Genomic DNA, 17,251 nt, shown 5'->3' on the forward strand with positions numbered 1-17,251 from the left:
TAAGCGGATTTTCGAAATCTTATTCATGCTCAGCGGGCAGCACTGACCGGTATTTTGAGCAACGCGAACAAAAATTGTGTTTCTCCTGATGTGTCTAATAACGTTTCTGTCAGCGGAAAATGTGCCAAACTACACCATAATCAAATATTTATGTTTCGTCGAATACTTCAATAGATTGAAAATATGAAAAATAAAATCGAAGACCAAATTGTTAATTCATTTCTATCCACCTACGGACCGTCACCGTTCCTGTTCGATTTGCGTACGGACTGGTTTATTCCTCCATACGAGATTTAATCTATCCAACCTTGAACTAACGGTCCGTATGTGTACACGATAGAGGCAGTACACATTTCTACTGTTCATGAGGAAATGAACGACTTTCTTTTTAATGCATTTCAGATCCCTGCGTATCGGTAATATAGTCGGGTTACACGCAAAGCGCCACGTCTATGAATTCATTCGATCTTTTTTGCGGGATGACTTACTAAATAAGATGCCTGTAAACAAAGGGGCAGTATCCACAACATCGTGTGAGATTCTTGAGATGCGATCTCCTTCGCTTACCAGGTTTCTCTCAGCAAACATAAGACTTCCATTCGGCCTTCCTATAACTAATTTCACGTGTAATCCCAGGGGGCACAAATTTAACCCCTGGTGCTTTAGTTGAACACAAAGCTGCACAGATCACAATTAATAGTCATCATAACATGCTAAGCGGAAGCAGTATCCCGTTTTCAGTTCGAGTGCAGTACTGACAGCAATCGGGTACTCTACAGCTGTAATTTCTTCATTTCTATCAATTTAGAACTGCAAATGGCGAATGAAGCTGCTTTTCACCTAAACTCCTAACAGTTTCGTTAAGCGTTTGATTAAAGCGTCCCAAATGTAAAAGAACAGCCTTGTTGGAACTGATATATATTTCGTAGTGATTAGTCAGTGCAGTTCTCTTTACATATATTACCGATAATTTCAATGTGCAGGGTGATTTTTTTCCACCGTGTATAAACTCTAGGGCTTGATCGATGAGAGGATAATGAAAAAAAAGTTCTAATGCACCTATGTCCGAAAATGAATGGATTCGTGCTAGAGACCCTTTATTCAATCATACTTTGCTACAGAGACTGCGGTCTATTACGCGCAGTTCCATGTAGCCACAGTTACAGTACGTATGGTTTCCTCCTAGAGTGTGATACTGTTCCTCATACGTCATGCCCGAGAGCCCTTTTCTGTCATTGGTAATGTGTCCGATTCACCTCTATTGCTGACTCACTTTACAGTGGATGTGATACAGCGTTGTACACAATGGTTCCGTATTCGAATCGAGAGCTTACCGACATGGTGTTCACATACGGAAAGGCAAATGGCAACAGGCAGTGGACAGCAAGGTTGTATCAGGAGACCTATCCCCGCTGACAACAACCACAGCATTCACTGTTTGCAACAGTTTTTCGCCATTTGTCTGAGACAGGGTCGTTTCAGGAAGCAGGAACTGATTAAGAGCGTTCCCGAAATGTTCGGACGAAAGACTTGGAGTAAAATGTGATTAACGTTGTGGAAAGCGACCGCCGTGTCAGTACCAGGTAGTTGGCCCGCCATTACGGGGTAACCCAGATGATCGTGTGGTGCATTCTCCATGACAATTGTTGCCTCCCGGATCACTTACAGCATGTGCAGCGCTTACGAACGACAGACTTTCCACATCGGGAGCAGTTTTGTCACTGGTTTCTTCATCAGGCTAGCGCGATTTCCGGATTTGTGTCATCCATCCTATTCACCGATGAGGCCAGTTTTACGCGGAGTGGTATCTTCAGCTTTCATAAAAGTCATCTGTGGGATAGTATGCAGAACCCCCATGGTATGGTGACAGCGAATCATCAGCATCGGTGCAGCCGGAATGCGTGGGCCGGGATAATTGGCGACCGTATTTTGTGGCCAGCCTTACTTCCACGTCGCCTAACAGGCCGAAACTATGGGCGTTTCTTGCGGGTGACTTTGCCTCCCCTGCTGGAAGAAGTGCCATTGATGATTCGTAGGGGCCTGTGGCTGCTACATGATGGTGCTCCAGCCCACTCCGCCATTAACGTCCGAACGCATCTCAGTCGTGTGTTCGCTGGTCGATGGATCGGAGGAGGGGGTCTAGCTGCATGGCCTGCTCGTTCACCGGATCTCAATCCGTGCGATTTCTGGTTATGGGGCCATTTGAAAAGTAACGTGTATGCTGAGCCCATTCCAAGTGTGGAGACAATGAAACAGCATATTCATGCTGCCTTTGACACTGTTCGGGTGCAGCCTGGCCTTTGTGAACGTGTGAGACAGAACATGCTACGAAGCGTACACGCATGCGTTGAGACACATGGAAACCATTTTCAGCACATATTGTAACTGTGACTGCATGGTACAGCGCGTCTTAGACTACAGTCTCTGCAACAGTGCAAGATCGAATAAATGGTCGCTAGCGTGGAAACCATGCATTTCCGGACATAAGTTCATAAGACCCTATTTGTTCCGTATCCTATCGATCATTCCTTACTGTTTGTACACGGTGCAAAAAATTACCCTCTAATTTTAATATTCTTTTGAAGATTAAATAAATGTAATGTAACCATATTAGTGGATTCGATGATCTCTACGTGAAAAAATTTACTATACCAGTTGCGGTCACCTGCATAATTCATCAAACCCAAATCGTTTCAAATGTGGATTAAAGTTGACTTAATGCCAGGTGAACCTCTATGATATGTGTAATCCAGAGTCGATACACGTTAGATTTCACAATCATTCGAAAACCTATTCAACCTAAGTTAACCGAAACAGTTTTCTTCGATTATGTGACTAGTAAACGACGTAAAATGAAGTGTCTCCGTTTCATACATATTTCACTTCCAATGCGCTATATATTATTAGTGTTTCACGCATATATTTACGTATTTTCCATTTTTCGGCTAAAGTAGACACGAAATACGTCGTTCTACCTACTGCTGCATAAGGATCTCAGACACTAATTAATCTAACACACCTTACCGCTATCTACCATGAGAAACTAAATAACAACAGGTGAAAATGTACTATTATTGTCTACATTGAGTCGAAAAATGGCAAATACTTGGATTTACAATCCTTCAAGTGCTCTTAACTAAGGAAGCGAGAAGGATGCGGAGTAATAATTTGAGCTCGACTAGTTTCTGAGTTTTTCTTCACGTTTTGCACTGTACGTTGGAGATTAAATATTGGCAGTCCTCAGTTCAGTACTGTTTACCGCTTTTATCTGTACCCTAACAGAGAAACGTTGTAAATGGCAATGGATCTGGAGTTAGAATTTTGTGTCCGTAGCTACATACCGAAATTATAATGTCAAAGTGTTTCTTAAGCAGTGATGAACCCCGCTTCGTTTGTTTCGTATTTTCGGTACCAGTCGCACTGCCCTGGATATTCCGTGCTACCCACGAACTACGGGTACGGTCGGTAGGATGGTCTGGAACGCAGGGAGTGCAGGGAACAAAGAGTGATGCTCGTGCGGGCCACGTGGCAGGCATGCACACACTACTAGGCAAAAGACACGGTACTTACGTGGAGCTGGCGCCGCCCAATCAGACACTCACACACACGCGGGCGCGAGCAGCGGGGGTGGTGGGACAGGGACGCTTGCGGGCGGCGGGCAGCGGGGGGAGACTTGGGGGCTCCCCTGCTCCGGGCTGGCCTGGGGATTCCCCGCCTGCGCCGGGGTGGGGGAGGGGATCCCCGCGCTGGGCTGGGGAATTCCCCGCGCCCGCCCACCGCTCCACAGCACAGCACAGCACAGTGGCACACTTCGCTCAAAACACAGTTATACATGTCCAACAAAAGCCGTCAAGCTCTGGCTGTCAGTTGCTTGTTCGAGCTTGGCGACAACTGATTGTTATTTTTTTTAATAAGAATTACAAATATTATGGAAGAGAAATCAATTTTAGAGCGACACAACTGGTTGCAATCAATAACTGGAGCAAACTGAAGCTTGTTATAAACAGACATTAATTATTAAACATTTATTATTGAAAAGTTACTCAAACTCAAACACATTTAAGGCAGTACTAGAATTAGTGTTACTCTCAGCACTAAATGCACTAAAATCCTAATGATACATGACTATCTAGAAATCACTTTTATAAACTATCGAACATATATAGCTGTTATCTATAACACAGTACTATTGTACGAGAGGGAGTAATTCACATATTTTTACCTATCTATAATTTATATATGTATGATAAGTACAGGAGTAAAGTCAGATATATAGCAGAACTAAGACATAAATTAAAATATGACAGACTTACTTGTACTGAGAAGCAATGTGCTATTTGCTTGCAGAATCATTTGCTTTCAAAGAATGGTCAACGAGAAAACATTAACACAGTGAATGATGGCAATTGTAGGCTGCTAAGCGAATTGTGGAACAAAAGTGACCTCAACAGACAAGACAGCAGAACGATTTGGAGTCAACCACGAATACAGGTACATATCTTATTGCACGACACGTGTGAATGAACCCTCTCGTACATTTAGTGTCACCTACGTGTTAAATGTAGCGACTGGATTACCCCTCACTCACTCAACACACACATTCCACTACGCTATCACTACGACTAAGATCTCATCAGCTGGAAACTGTTAGTAGTACTATTCTAACAACAACTTCTCTTTAAGACACTAATAGAATCTCGAATGAGGAGCCACCAAATAGGCGAGAAGTTACTGTCTGATTCTCTCCCAAACTATTAAGGGAAGACACAAATGTTAGTAGCCTACCTACATTAACAATTAATCTGTTAAGAATTTGTCTAAATAGGCGACTGACCAGCTACTGCAGTTTTAAGTTACCACACTTCGAGCGATTATGTACGAGTATAACTCCTAAGTAACAAATATTATTGAGTACAAAAATATGTCTGTTCTAACTAGTGCTTTTACAAGACTAAACTCTACTGGTACTGTTTATACTATGGAACATAAAAAGTCTGCAGATAGAAATATGCTATGAATCTCCACAAAAATGACTAAGTAAAGAATATTTTATGAAGAATGTGTTCTAACTTTGTTTGGTCTACTCGCCCCTCGCAGCAGAGTCGGCGCCCGTCTTCTGGTCCGTCGCTGTGGAGTCGGAACCACAACGCAGGGCACACTCTTCTTCTCCTAATATTAGCTTCTTACCGCTCTCACAGTCCTATCCCGACATGGTGGACACTCTGGGACTCGTGTAGTCAGAGATCTCTACTTCCTCCTGTCTCTAAAGCTGTTGTCCTATCCTTAGGATAGGGTTGCCTCAACTGCTTCTTTTTGCCTTCTTGTGTGTGTTTGTGTGTGTATGTGTGTGAGTTTGGTGCGTGTGTGTGTGTGTGTGTGTGTGTGTGTCTGTGTTTTCGCATGCGGTGCGATCTGAGCTACTTTGTGCCGAATAATTTCAATATTGTCGCTGCACTTAGGTGTTTTTGGCTGCCGCGTGTGAAGTTTTGTTTTTAGTTGCAATCTTTGGTACTGTGTAGGTGCTTCCAATGTACATGCACAACTTCAGGTGTTACTTTCAGCATGTGTACCACTATATTCCCATAGTTTTTACATGTCTTTAATTTACATATTTCCATTTCTGAAACTGTAAATCAGTGTCGCGGAAGCCACTCTGTATTTTCACACCGTCTTATATAAGGGTGTCCTTGATAAGCCATTACTTCATGTGTGTGAATATGCATGTCTGTAAGTTTCCTATCTACGCTTAGAGGATATTGTTACACTAAATAGTAAGCAATCTTCCAGTTTTAGACACCTATCTGACCAAGAATGTATGCTATGTACAGTATTGTTGTTATGTGCTTGGTACGTGTATACAGGTATTTCCAACTGTTGATTACAAGGAAGAAGGGCTGCAAGTGTTTTACGCTCCACTAAAAAGTATACTTATGAAACTATTGTTTATGCATTCATTATTTACAAGGATAAAGCTACTATTTACACTCAGAAACATTTCCAATGTTTCTGCAAACAGTATGCAACTACAGTTCGGAAACGAGAATATGCGACAGCACCAAGAATGAATGACAGAATAGATACGCTATGGCCTTCTATCTCCTCAGATGTCTGACCCATCCAGATTATAATACTAATCTCAGCTACGATTAATCGTTCTACTAAGGTCGTCATAATCTCAAAGCTACAATACCAAAAAAATGTCCAGGCACTATTGATGTAACCAGAAAAGACTACTCGTTAAGACGACTGCGGTTGGACAAGAGAGTACACTATGATACGGATGCTAAGACTAATGTTACAGTGGGTAAGTACTTAACATTAACTATGTTAAGGAAACATTCACTCATTTAACCACTGGAGAAAACAGGTTTATGCAGCTCACATATGTAAAGTGTGTGCTAATCCAGAAACTTGCATTGTCTGCCAGGCACAATCATCCGGTTGCTACTGGAAACAGCGTCGACGTAAGGCCTTGATTTGATGGAAGGTCTAAATGACAATACTGTTGTCAAATTTAAGCGTGAATGTCGTTCTACAATCTATTAAAAATATCTAGCCGATGAGTCGCTAACTGCAATGTTGCCTTTAATTATTATATCTCAAACTGAAATACTGGGAACAGCATTCACTTTTGGTAGGCTAAATTCATACAGTCCTGTAGGCAAAACTATATGAGAAAATTTACATTTGATATTGTTACGCCATTGTTTACATCTTAGAAGTATTAAATGGATAACGAATTAAAACATCAGCATTCTGTGTGAAATTACGTTGCTTCGTAGGACAGCACACAGTCTACATATGCTCTCGGCGCGTGTCCCATAACGTTCCATCTGCAGAGGGCCTGTAGGTTTTGCACAAAACACTGGCATTAGAGCAATGTCTTTGTCGCTAAGAAGCCACATACACGAAATACTTTAGCGTTGTTGTTTCCGTCGTAGCAAAATTATGTAATTAGAGTTTACAGAATCTCTGCGCACGAAACTAGGCTATCGCAGAAGTCACAATATATAACTCCCTCAAACAAGGAATTAAATAAACGAATGTCGATGATGAGATGGAGAGCAAGGCGAGGGCAGCTCACGATTGACTAGGATGAGACAGTCACCGTTTTTGAAGGTGCACCACACACTACATTCAGTCATGCAAGAACACTAAGGGGTGTTTTAACAATTTTTAGTCTCTAGCGTATCTTTGTTGACTGCGTGACAATTTTAATGCAGGCATTTTGTCGAAAGGCTGAGCTAACGAAGTTGTACTTCACCATAGAAACTAAGCCTTCGACAACTTGTGGTAATATTTCTAATTCCAGAATTTCTCACGGTGACAGAATTGCAGTGTCTCGCTGAAACACATAAGAGTACCAGAGCATGGCGGGAACGAATTCGCGGAGCCTTCCTCTCTTCCTACCTCCATATACACAGGATGTATCAGAAATTATTTCACGACTTTGGGTGCGCCGTTCAATGCATTTTATCGTGCAGTTAAAATAATTGAAATTTGTAGCCAATAATTAAAATTAATATCGTCGATGCAAGGCATTAACGCAGCTCAGGCTACACACCAGCATCAGTTTTAAATTACTGTAAGGGATGAAACTGTAGGTGACTCTCTGATAAGTCCATGTATTCTTCCAGCATGTTTTACAGTTGCTGTGTACAAGGACTTTATTCTGAATATTCTTCTAGGACTTTATGGTGGATGTGCCCTGCAAATATGGGAAATACATGGTCGATCAGTGATAGCAAATTCAGTCACATTGCTCCACAGGCACTAGATTATATCTGCCGTATCAGATGGATGTATAATAGAGGATCATTTCAACAGCCTGGATACTTCCTGACCTCAATCTTTCGTATTATTCACACGTTACCAATGCAGAGACGCTTCGTCAGTGTTTTAGGGAAGTCTGCGAAAGTATCTTACATCGTCCGCACGGGTATTTGAAAGAATGCGACAGGCTATGATCCGACGATTTGCGTTTGCTAAAGCAAGAGGAGATAATTCTGAAAGTATATATAAGCTTCTAACTTGGGAACTTGGTATTTTCTGACAAATGTTAGTATATCGACTTCTTTCTTGTTCTAGTGCAAGGAGTCCATACCGAAACACGTAGAAGTATTTCTGATACAACCAGTGTAATTACCTCATAACCAAAATGATTTTTCTTTAAGTAAAGAGACAATGGAGTCTGCAGGGAACAACATCTTTAGAGAAAGAATGTAACTTACAGGCCGTAATTTGGAATTTATCGCACCACTTATACCTTGTATGATTTTCAATTGAGATAAGCACTATCAACCATTCAAAGGTCGTGAATCCCCCCTAAAATTATTTTCTTGAAGAAGAACATTAATCAAACGATTACCGTTTCTTGTGAGATGAAAAATACCTTAAAATTACTGCTGAATCCTTAAGAATTAACACAGAGATTCGTGGAAGTAGAGAAAGTCGTATATACTGTTCGTCTCTGCTACCGACTACTAATGAACTAATAGAGAAGCACCATCACTGATATCAACTTTTACATATGGGCGAATGGAGAGTGATTTGGAATGTTGCGAGCGTTCAATCGAAGTATCAGTAGCACTATCACTAATAGTGATGACTTTACTCCTGACGAAAATTGACACACAATTTACAAAACTAATTAAATTTCTAACGGTAAAGACGGCATAGCCATTTTCAACGTTTTTAACAGACTGGACTTGGACAAAACTGAAGTCAGATTTCGAAAACAGGTGCTATCGAGATCCTTAGCTGAACGAGACTGTTCAGTGAAGAATATGGATTTCTGGAAAGAATAAGAACATCTGACGAGAGATGGACAAAGTAACACGTCCGGATATGAGGGGCAACACATGAGATATAATAATATAGCTTCTCCACTGAATATAAAATAGAGATGTTGCTTAATTGTCCACTAGAAACAGACTGACGTAGAATATCAGCAGTCATTACGACATGAAAGCAGCTGAAAATAATACGAAATTTAGGATCCTCCAAACGTTGCATAGTATCCCCTCAAAATGCCCTTATAATAGCTCTAAATGAGGGATATGCCCGTTTGTACACGCTTGGAAGTCACCTTATGGTGATAAGAATTTATCTTCGAATGGCCTACAGAACAAGTCATAGCGAACAAGACAATATTTAGAACAAAGAGAAATCGAATAAGAAGTGGAAACGTACCTCGTGATTCAAAAACGGAAAATTTTTGTTCACCATTATTACAGATTTGGTTGAGAAGTGGTACAAGCGAACATATCTGTCGCTGCATTAGGTAGAAAAACAAACGAGGCATGAAATACACGTTTAAAAATATATTGAAACTGAACCATTTGTCTCTTTACTTAAGGAATGACCGTGAGGTCAGGGAGGAAGTCACCGCCAGCTGTTGGGCTCAACGGAGAGAAATAAGCTTGGAATCATTCTCAATTACGTAAGCTGATAAATTTATTCATACCGACCACCAACATAACGTTGACCAAGCATGTTGAAAGACTATCTCCGCCGATAATCATTCTGCGAAACACAGAACAAAAGTTGTATATACCCTAGCGGAAACTATTTTATAAAAATACTCGTGAAGATGACAGAACATTTATTAATAACATCTTCTCGGGATTCCAGACGTGTCATGTGATTTAATTCTCATGCGCATTCGACACAGAACTCCTCGGCTAATGTCAGCCGCTATTTAAAAAAAAAAAATTACTTTTACTTCGCCAGGCCTGTTCCAGTAATGACCTAAGATAATGTCAAGGTCTCCCAAATGGGAATAAATGGGAGGGATCACCTGTTCTGGTATTTGCTTTAAAACCACGGGAAACTTCCCAAAAATAATTGATCAGAACAGGGTGAAGAGAACTATCGTTTACTCAGTTTTGGACGATATGTCCGAGGCAACAATATCAAAGCCTAGTGTGTGTGAAATTCTATTTGTTTGCGCTTATTCAGAGTAAAATTGGTGACTGATCCGACATGTGCATTGCATCTATGATGGGTCACGTTGTGCAGTAGTGACCGTCGTGTCCTTCCGTGACCGTACTGCATGCTGTGACGTCATTGGCGCTCAGTCAATCGACAATTTAGACTATCTACTTCTCGCTTACGTTTCGCCAGCTTCAGCTACGAGCCGGGCGGTTCCTTCGCTGTACTGAGCTATATGTCGCGTCTTTATCGAGGGCGTCCTTCGAGTTTTTAATATCTGTCACTTTATTCATAAGCTGTCTCAGAAACCGTTCATCAGTGTAACGACAAAGGTGTCACCGAATATAATTCTGTGTCTTTCTTTAGAAAAAGTAAAACGTTTTCTGACACGACTGCTGTCTCATCTCCCATGCTCCACCCGTCCTTCTTTTACAGTTCAGCCCACATTTTTACTGAGGAGCTGAGGACTGATTAAGTGTTTTCTCTCTTCAGGAATCATCTGACCTTCACGGTGCCTTGTGTTAACAACATTTAAAAAGACGCAAACTTCCTGGTCTATGAGTGAGGCCACTGTTACCTCAGACAAGGTCGTCGGATTCAACACGAAACGTGTTTACACGTGTCGTATCCCGAAAAGTAAGTCGTGGCAGAATACAGAGGCTCCAAGAAGTATCCATCCGACCATATCGCATGAATATAACAAGCACAAGCACAAAAATATAGCTAAGAAGCGAACAATTAACTATTTCCTTACACCGATTAAGATCTGCACTTAGAAATAAAATGCTGTTTGTGTTCCTATGCTGCTTAATTTGCAAACATATTCACGTTATTTAAAATCACGATCAAATTGAGGTCAAACAGGTATTCGTCTAGTAAATAAGATCCCAGGTACGATGCCGCACTGGCACACACCCCATGCCTTACGTAGTTTTCAGCCACGGCAGTAAAAAGTTCTCTCTCTGTTTCCAAAGCAGTTGAGTTATTTTGATTTATATTGGTCGAAAACATTGCGAAACCATAAAGAAATAGAGGGAAATCTGGATCAGGTTGTTTCGAAAAGAAAAATCTGTTCACGAAATCGGATAAACCGTTGGCAGACCTACCACTGAAGGCTGTTATATACAGGATTATTCAGAATAAAACATACGAAAACGAGTCACGACGCCGTCGTCCTGCAGTTCCATCCGAGATAGAAAACCGACGGCTACCTAAGAAAAATCCAAAACTAAGCACTCCAAAACTTTTTGCTGCAGTTCAAATACGTGTAGGAAAGTCTGTTTCAGAACAGACTGTAAGAAATGTGCTATATGAAGCTAGGTGTGGAGGCAGAACAGCCTGTAGGAAAACCTCAAATCAGTAAAATCAATAGAAGGAAGCGAGATGATTTGCAAGAGGATATAAATCCGATGGGTTTGATTTCTGGAAGAAGATTGTATTTGCTGGCGAGAGTCGATTTGAGCTGCTAATGTCAGATAGCTGAGTAACAGTGTGGAGGAAAAATAATTGCAAACTTGACGAGAGAAATATGACAGTTTCAGTTAAACATGGAGGAGGTTCAGTATTTGTCTGGGACTGTAAGAGTCCAAATAGCGGCGGGGATTTCTATTTTATTGATGGAATTGTTTAAATAAACATCCTAAAAACCCTTCTATCCAGAAGTGTGAATAGTATGTGTCTTTCTGTGGACTATATTTTCACATAGGGCAATGATCCAAAACATACAGCTCCAGATGCAAGTCTATGGCTATTGAATAACACTCCCCGCTTCCTGTCGACACCAATTCAAGCCCCAGATATTAAACCAACAGAGAATTTGTGGAAGGTACTCGACAAAAATAAGATGAATCATCAGATATCCAATAGAAATGATCTAAAGAATGTTCTGCCAGAAGAATGGCGTAAAATTATAGTGCAAGCAGCAGTACCTTTGGTGAAATCTATGCTCAGGAGAATGCAAGAGATGAGGAAAGCACTAACCCTCTATGTTCAGAGTGACATTGCAGACGAATATGTATTTTGCAACCTAAATTGCCTATCTTTGCTTTTGAATGTTTAACTATGTTAATGTAAATAGAAATCCCCGTATGTTTATTGTATTCTGCTTCTCACTGATTAATAAACAAGTCCATGTCTCTGCTGTAGTTCATTCTGACAATTTTCCTCTACCTATACACCTTTAAACATAAACTTATTTATTAGACGAATACTTTTTGGAGTAATTGTATGCCCGCATCTCGTGGTCGTGCGGTAGCGTTCTTGCTTCCCACGCCCGGGTACCCGGGTTCGATTCCCGGCGGGGTCAGGGATTTTCTCTGCCTCGTGATGGCTGGGTGTTATGTGATGTCCTTAGGTTAGTTAGGTTTAAGTAGTTCTAAGTTCTAGGGGACTGATGACCATAGAAGTTAAGTCCCATAGTGCTCAGAGCCATTTGAACCATTTTTTAGTAATTGTATGCTTCACATGTACTGTCCGTCAAAGTGCCTCCGACAACTCTGTCAATCGACTGATGAACAGTTTTTAGGATACCGTACAACTACAAGAATTTGAAATTAAAAGCTCGGGGTACGCCGATGAAGACGGCGGCTTACGTAAATATTCGACCATGAAATGAGTGTCAATATCGTCACAGAAGGCAGTGCTGTTATGTAGGGGCAAGTTCACCAACGACATTGAAGACCGTTAACACTAGACAATGGTGGAGAGTCCGCCTCCGGTAGCTGAGTGGTCAGCGCGACAGAATGTCAATCCTGAGGGCCCGGGTTCGATTCCCGGCTGGGTGGGAGATTTTCTCCGCTTAAGGACTGGGTGTCGTGTTGTCCTAATCATCATCATTTCATCGACGCGCAAGTCGTCGAAGTGGCGTCAAATCGAAAGACTTGCACCCGGCGAACTGTCTCCCCGACGGGAGGCCCTTGTCTCACGACATTAGTATTAGTGGTGGAGAAATACTGCGCCGACAGCACAGGAAAACTTAATCACCTAACGTGTTTATAATCCCGAGAGGACATAACTCATTGCTGCCGCCTTGAAACCATACATTCACGGATTTGTGTAGCATTCGTCACCTCGAGGCGGGCGTCTCTGTTCTTGAATGTTTAGGGAATTAAGGCCATGTTATAGAGTGCACGAAAGAGTGGACGACCTGGTAGACCACAGCTGTGTAGAATACCTGCAGGACACGGATGTCTGCTGGCCCATCTCATCCGACAGCGGTAGCCTAGCAGCGGGTTGACTCTGGGACACGAGCTGCTCGCAGGAGAAGGGGCTAGGCCGTTATGGGACACGGCGAGGCTGCTGAGCGTCTACGGGTCCAGGCAGAGAGAGAGAGAGAGAGAGATACGGACGGACAGACAGAGCAGGCAAGGCAGTTGCAGGCAGACGAGAGCTTACCGGCGGGCAGGCATCGGGCCGGCGTGGGCGCTCGGGCGCGCGATACGCCGAACACTGCCAGGCCTGCTGCACACAGACGACAACGCTCGGTCAAGCTGGCGCCAGCGCGCTCGCTCGCTCACACACTCGCCACGCACGCCACTCTCACAGTCGCTCGGGGCAGCACAACACACTTCTACTGCGGCTCAGTGGTGCGCCGGAAAGCGGAACCGAACCCCTACTTCTCAGCATTCGAGTCCAGTCCCCCCCCCCCCCCCCTCCCATCCATTTATTTTCGTGGAGTAGCATTCTAGTCACCGCCAGGCTTCCACTGAACACTTGTGGCGGATTCTGGAGCGTTTGCTTGAACAGGTCCAAGTACGAAAACTTCTCTCATCCTTGTCCAACTGAGCTGAGCCATTGGACAAGTACGGGGAAGTGAACACCTATGACCGTGTTCGAAATACCGTGCCAGTTTCCACCTGGAGAGATCTTCGAAAACGTGAATCTGATTACTCCATGTTCCCTGTACAAACATAATGTTTGCCGCACAATTCGATAGGTGACGTTAAATCTAACCCTTCTTGCTATCGCATCTAAAACTCAGTCGACTATACCCGATCCTGCCACGAAGCCTTGGAGAACCTCAAAAAGGTTTAAATTAAATTAAAATGACCTCATTCGAATTTCTCTAAATGAAGAATGTTCCGCATAATGCATAAAAACCAGTAGCTAAAATTGCCGACTATACATGGTAATTTTCGCGGGCGTAGTGTATTTGTGTGTGTGTGTGTGTGTGTGTGTGTGTGTGTGTTGAAAAATACAGCCACACGAATTTTTGTATGCAATAATTTAGCAGGTCGCTGCGCGGGATGATACAGTGCATTTGGAGACTGTCCACGGTTTGCACGTTAACAGAACATAAGTTAACTGCATCACAGTTCTGTTTGACGGAATATACATTTGTGAACTGAAATACAGAGTGCCCGGGAAATGTTGCAACCGGCCGGGTGGCCGAGCGGTTCTAGGCGCTACAGTCTGGAACCGCACGACCGCTACGGTCGCAGGTTCGAATCCTGCCTCGGGCATGGATGTGTGTGATGTCCTTAGGTTAGTTAGGTTTAAGTAGTTCTAAGTTCTAGGGGACTGATGACCTCAGAAGTTAAGTCCCATAGTGCTCAGAGCCATTTGAACCTTTTTTTTAAAAAAGTTGCGACGAACTTTGAGGGGTTGCACAGGGTGTCTTGAGGGACAAATCGAGGATAGGAACCCGTGTCCGAAAACGTCATCCAACGATGCGACAGAGCGTCCAAGTTACGGGTGCCGGCGCCTTTCAGTAGGCAGCAAACGTGACTTTGTACGCTAATGGGCCCCATGAGGAACGACTCGAAATGTTGTTAGTTATTCAGTGAGCGCGACTGATCGCCACGATAGCCAGTGGAGAAGATGGATCTACCTGCTGCATAGACAGGCCGCCTCCCCTATGAAATCGACCCTCTTTTGGCTTGGTAGATCAGGCTTTCGGATACAGGTTTCTATCTGCAGTTTATTTTTCTCCTGCACACCGAAAAACACTGGAACTTAGAGAGCTCCGGGAGGAAAACAAACTACGGATGGAGACCCGTGTCCGAACCGTCAATCCAGCAGGTCAACAGAGCGTTGCAGTCGAAAGGGGGACAGGGCCTTTCTACGCACCAGCTTATTCTCCACTGGCGATCGTGAAATTCAGTCACGATCACTGAATAATAAAAAAACACTGCGAGACGTTCCGCCAACGGCCCGTGAGCGTACAAGTCACATTTGCTACCGAATGGGTAGCCTAATGGCAGGCGCCGACGGTTATAACTCGACGCTCTATAGCGTTGCTGGATCCACGTTTCCGGACAGGATTCCTGTCATCCATTTGTTCTTCGAGACAACCTCTACAGCCCCTCGAAGATTGTCGCAACATTTCTAGGACACGCTGTATTTTAAGAAATTGAAGGCCAAAATGAAAATGGCCCGAAAACTGTTTTCGACATTTTACGATAAAGAAATTTACGCAGTAAAGAGATCATTAAAGAAGTAGTCAGTTGAAAGATAGCCTGCAGAAAAGTTCGGAAAAATCGCAATGCCACTATGCTGTGAGAATGGAAATTAAAATGATCGTCATGTCAGAAAAGTAACCACTTATTCGTCCAAATTTTCTGTTTGGATCTGTTAAAGCTTCGAAACCAACCTCCACATGTTCCGTTCTGTCGGTGCTTTTCGAACGAAGTCGTACCGTGGCAGTTGGATCTTCAGTTTTACATTTCTTCAGATATGGCCTAGTTCATCTGATACATGAACATACAAAACATCTTGTGATATGAACCTGAAGAACACGTAATAGGAAAGCCTGATAGGTACCTTGAACAGCCGTTGCCTAAAGTTAGGACCGGTATTTGGTGCGCACTATCAGGTCCAGTTTTATCTTGGTCACTAGATGTTGAACACATTCACTCGGAACTCATCGGTGTCGATATACGCTATAACTTGCTAGATGTGAAGGACCTCGTGTTTCTCTGCCATCTGCAGTGCAAAATACTCTCTATCTTTTGTTGAACAGGCAACTTGGCGTAAATGAAAAAAAAAAAAACTTACTGCAGCACTGGCCACGCAAATGTAATTGAAAATACAATAAGCCTTTGCATCGTAAGATACATAAACCGGCTTCGTATGTGTGCGATTTATTCCACTAACGCGAAGTTCGCGCGCAAAATATAATTTAATTATGTTCACGTGCAGTTTTGTTTACTTAACGGAACGTGAATTTCTCATACGACATCGTACTAATTTATCGGCTGATACACTGAATTCACGATGCCATTCATGTAGAACTGTACTTATGCTGTATTTAACTGTTTAAACGGAAATTCATTTCATTCTGATGATGTGTGTTGCATGCAGTTACATTTATGATCGTTATTTATATTTATGATTATTATTTTCCGTTGGTGCACGATATGGAATTTCTTGTTTGTTGAACTCTTGGGACTGTCTTGGAGTTAATAAGAAATTGGGCCACCAAATGATTTTCTACAATGTATTTAGGAAGAATTGCATATTGCTCTGTATCAGCTGTCGACTTACACCTAACTTTTTTCATAGGAATTCGCCAAGAAGAAGTGAAAACAAAAGTAATGTAATTCTGTGGAAATCGTTGTCGTCATCGACTTCCCTCCGTCCAAGGATTACTCTACTGCCCGTTCGGAATTCACAAACAAAATGAATCCCATCTTTTCCAAGGTCTGCTCTGTGGAAGTAAATCAGTAAAACACTCGCGTTCATCTTTACCATGTATAGTCGTTTATTATACATCTCAGTTGTCAGTGTGCAGAAGTGAATTTAGAGAAAAAAAAACTGCTTAGGAACATTCACGTTTCGACACTGAAGACAGTAATTTTGGTGTAGAAGTCTGATCGTCTATGATTCGAGCTTCAGCGACTCAGCATTTCTGTAAGCGTATTATCTCTATGCTCACATATTTGATAAACGTTTCTGAAATATTAGTCGCAAATAGCGCCTTAAACTGTGGGTGGTTTCCAGTGACTATAGCATGAAAGAATAAATTTGCATTCATCATGTACAATCGCGCAGAACTTCCCCAGTGTATACAAACTGAATTACTTATGCTCGAAATCCATTTCCTCCGAAAAAATTTCTACCCCTCACACTTCTTTTTCACGTGTGTGTCGTAAGATGTTACATCTGCTCGAATTCACGTCCCAAATATGTTTTCTACCAGAAACAGGAAGTCCCTCCTCTTAGTTTACTCACAGTTTGTTCAGCCACTCAGATCGGACTGATATTTAATCTACGGAGACTAAATCCGACACAGCGCGTGAAATACAGCGCTCAGAAAGCCCAGCGGTGTTTTGTTATCCTGACAACGCTTTTCCGGCGACCACTCTTATTTAGGATAGGG

At 42.5% G+C, this 17,251-nt stretch overlaps 1 protein-coding gene across 1 annotated transcript in view; it reads right to left on the minus strand.

The window, feature by feature from the left end:
* The window catches only part of LOC126456492 (RNA-binding protein Musashi homolog Rbp6), a 1,339,111-nt gene that overhangs the window by 48,647 nt on the left and 1,273,213 nt on the right, over positions 1–17,251 (minus strand). Inside the window, exon 10 of the mRNA XM_050092245.1 lies at positions 13,327–13,392. Within this exon, the coding sequence (XP_049948202.1) occupies positions 13,327–13,392 (66 nt within the window). The remainder of the gene's footprint in view (positions 1–13,326; positions 13,393–17,251) is intronic.

The sequence above is a fragment of the Schistocerca serialis genome, chromosome 1, assembly GCF_023864345.2.
Source record: "Schistocerca serialis cubense isolate TAMUIC-IGC-003099 chromosome 1, iqSchSeri2.2, whole genome shotgun sequence".
Classification (NCBI taxonomy): Eukaryota; Metazoa; Arthropoda; class Insecta; order Orthoptera; family Acrididae; genus Schistocerca; species Schistocerca serialis.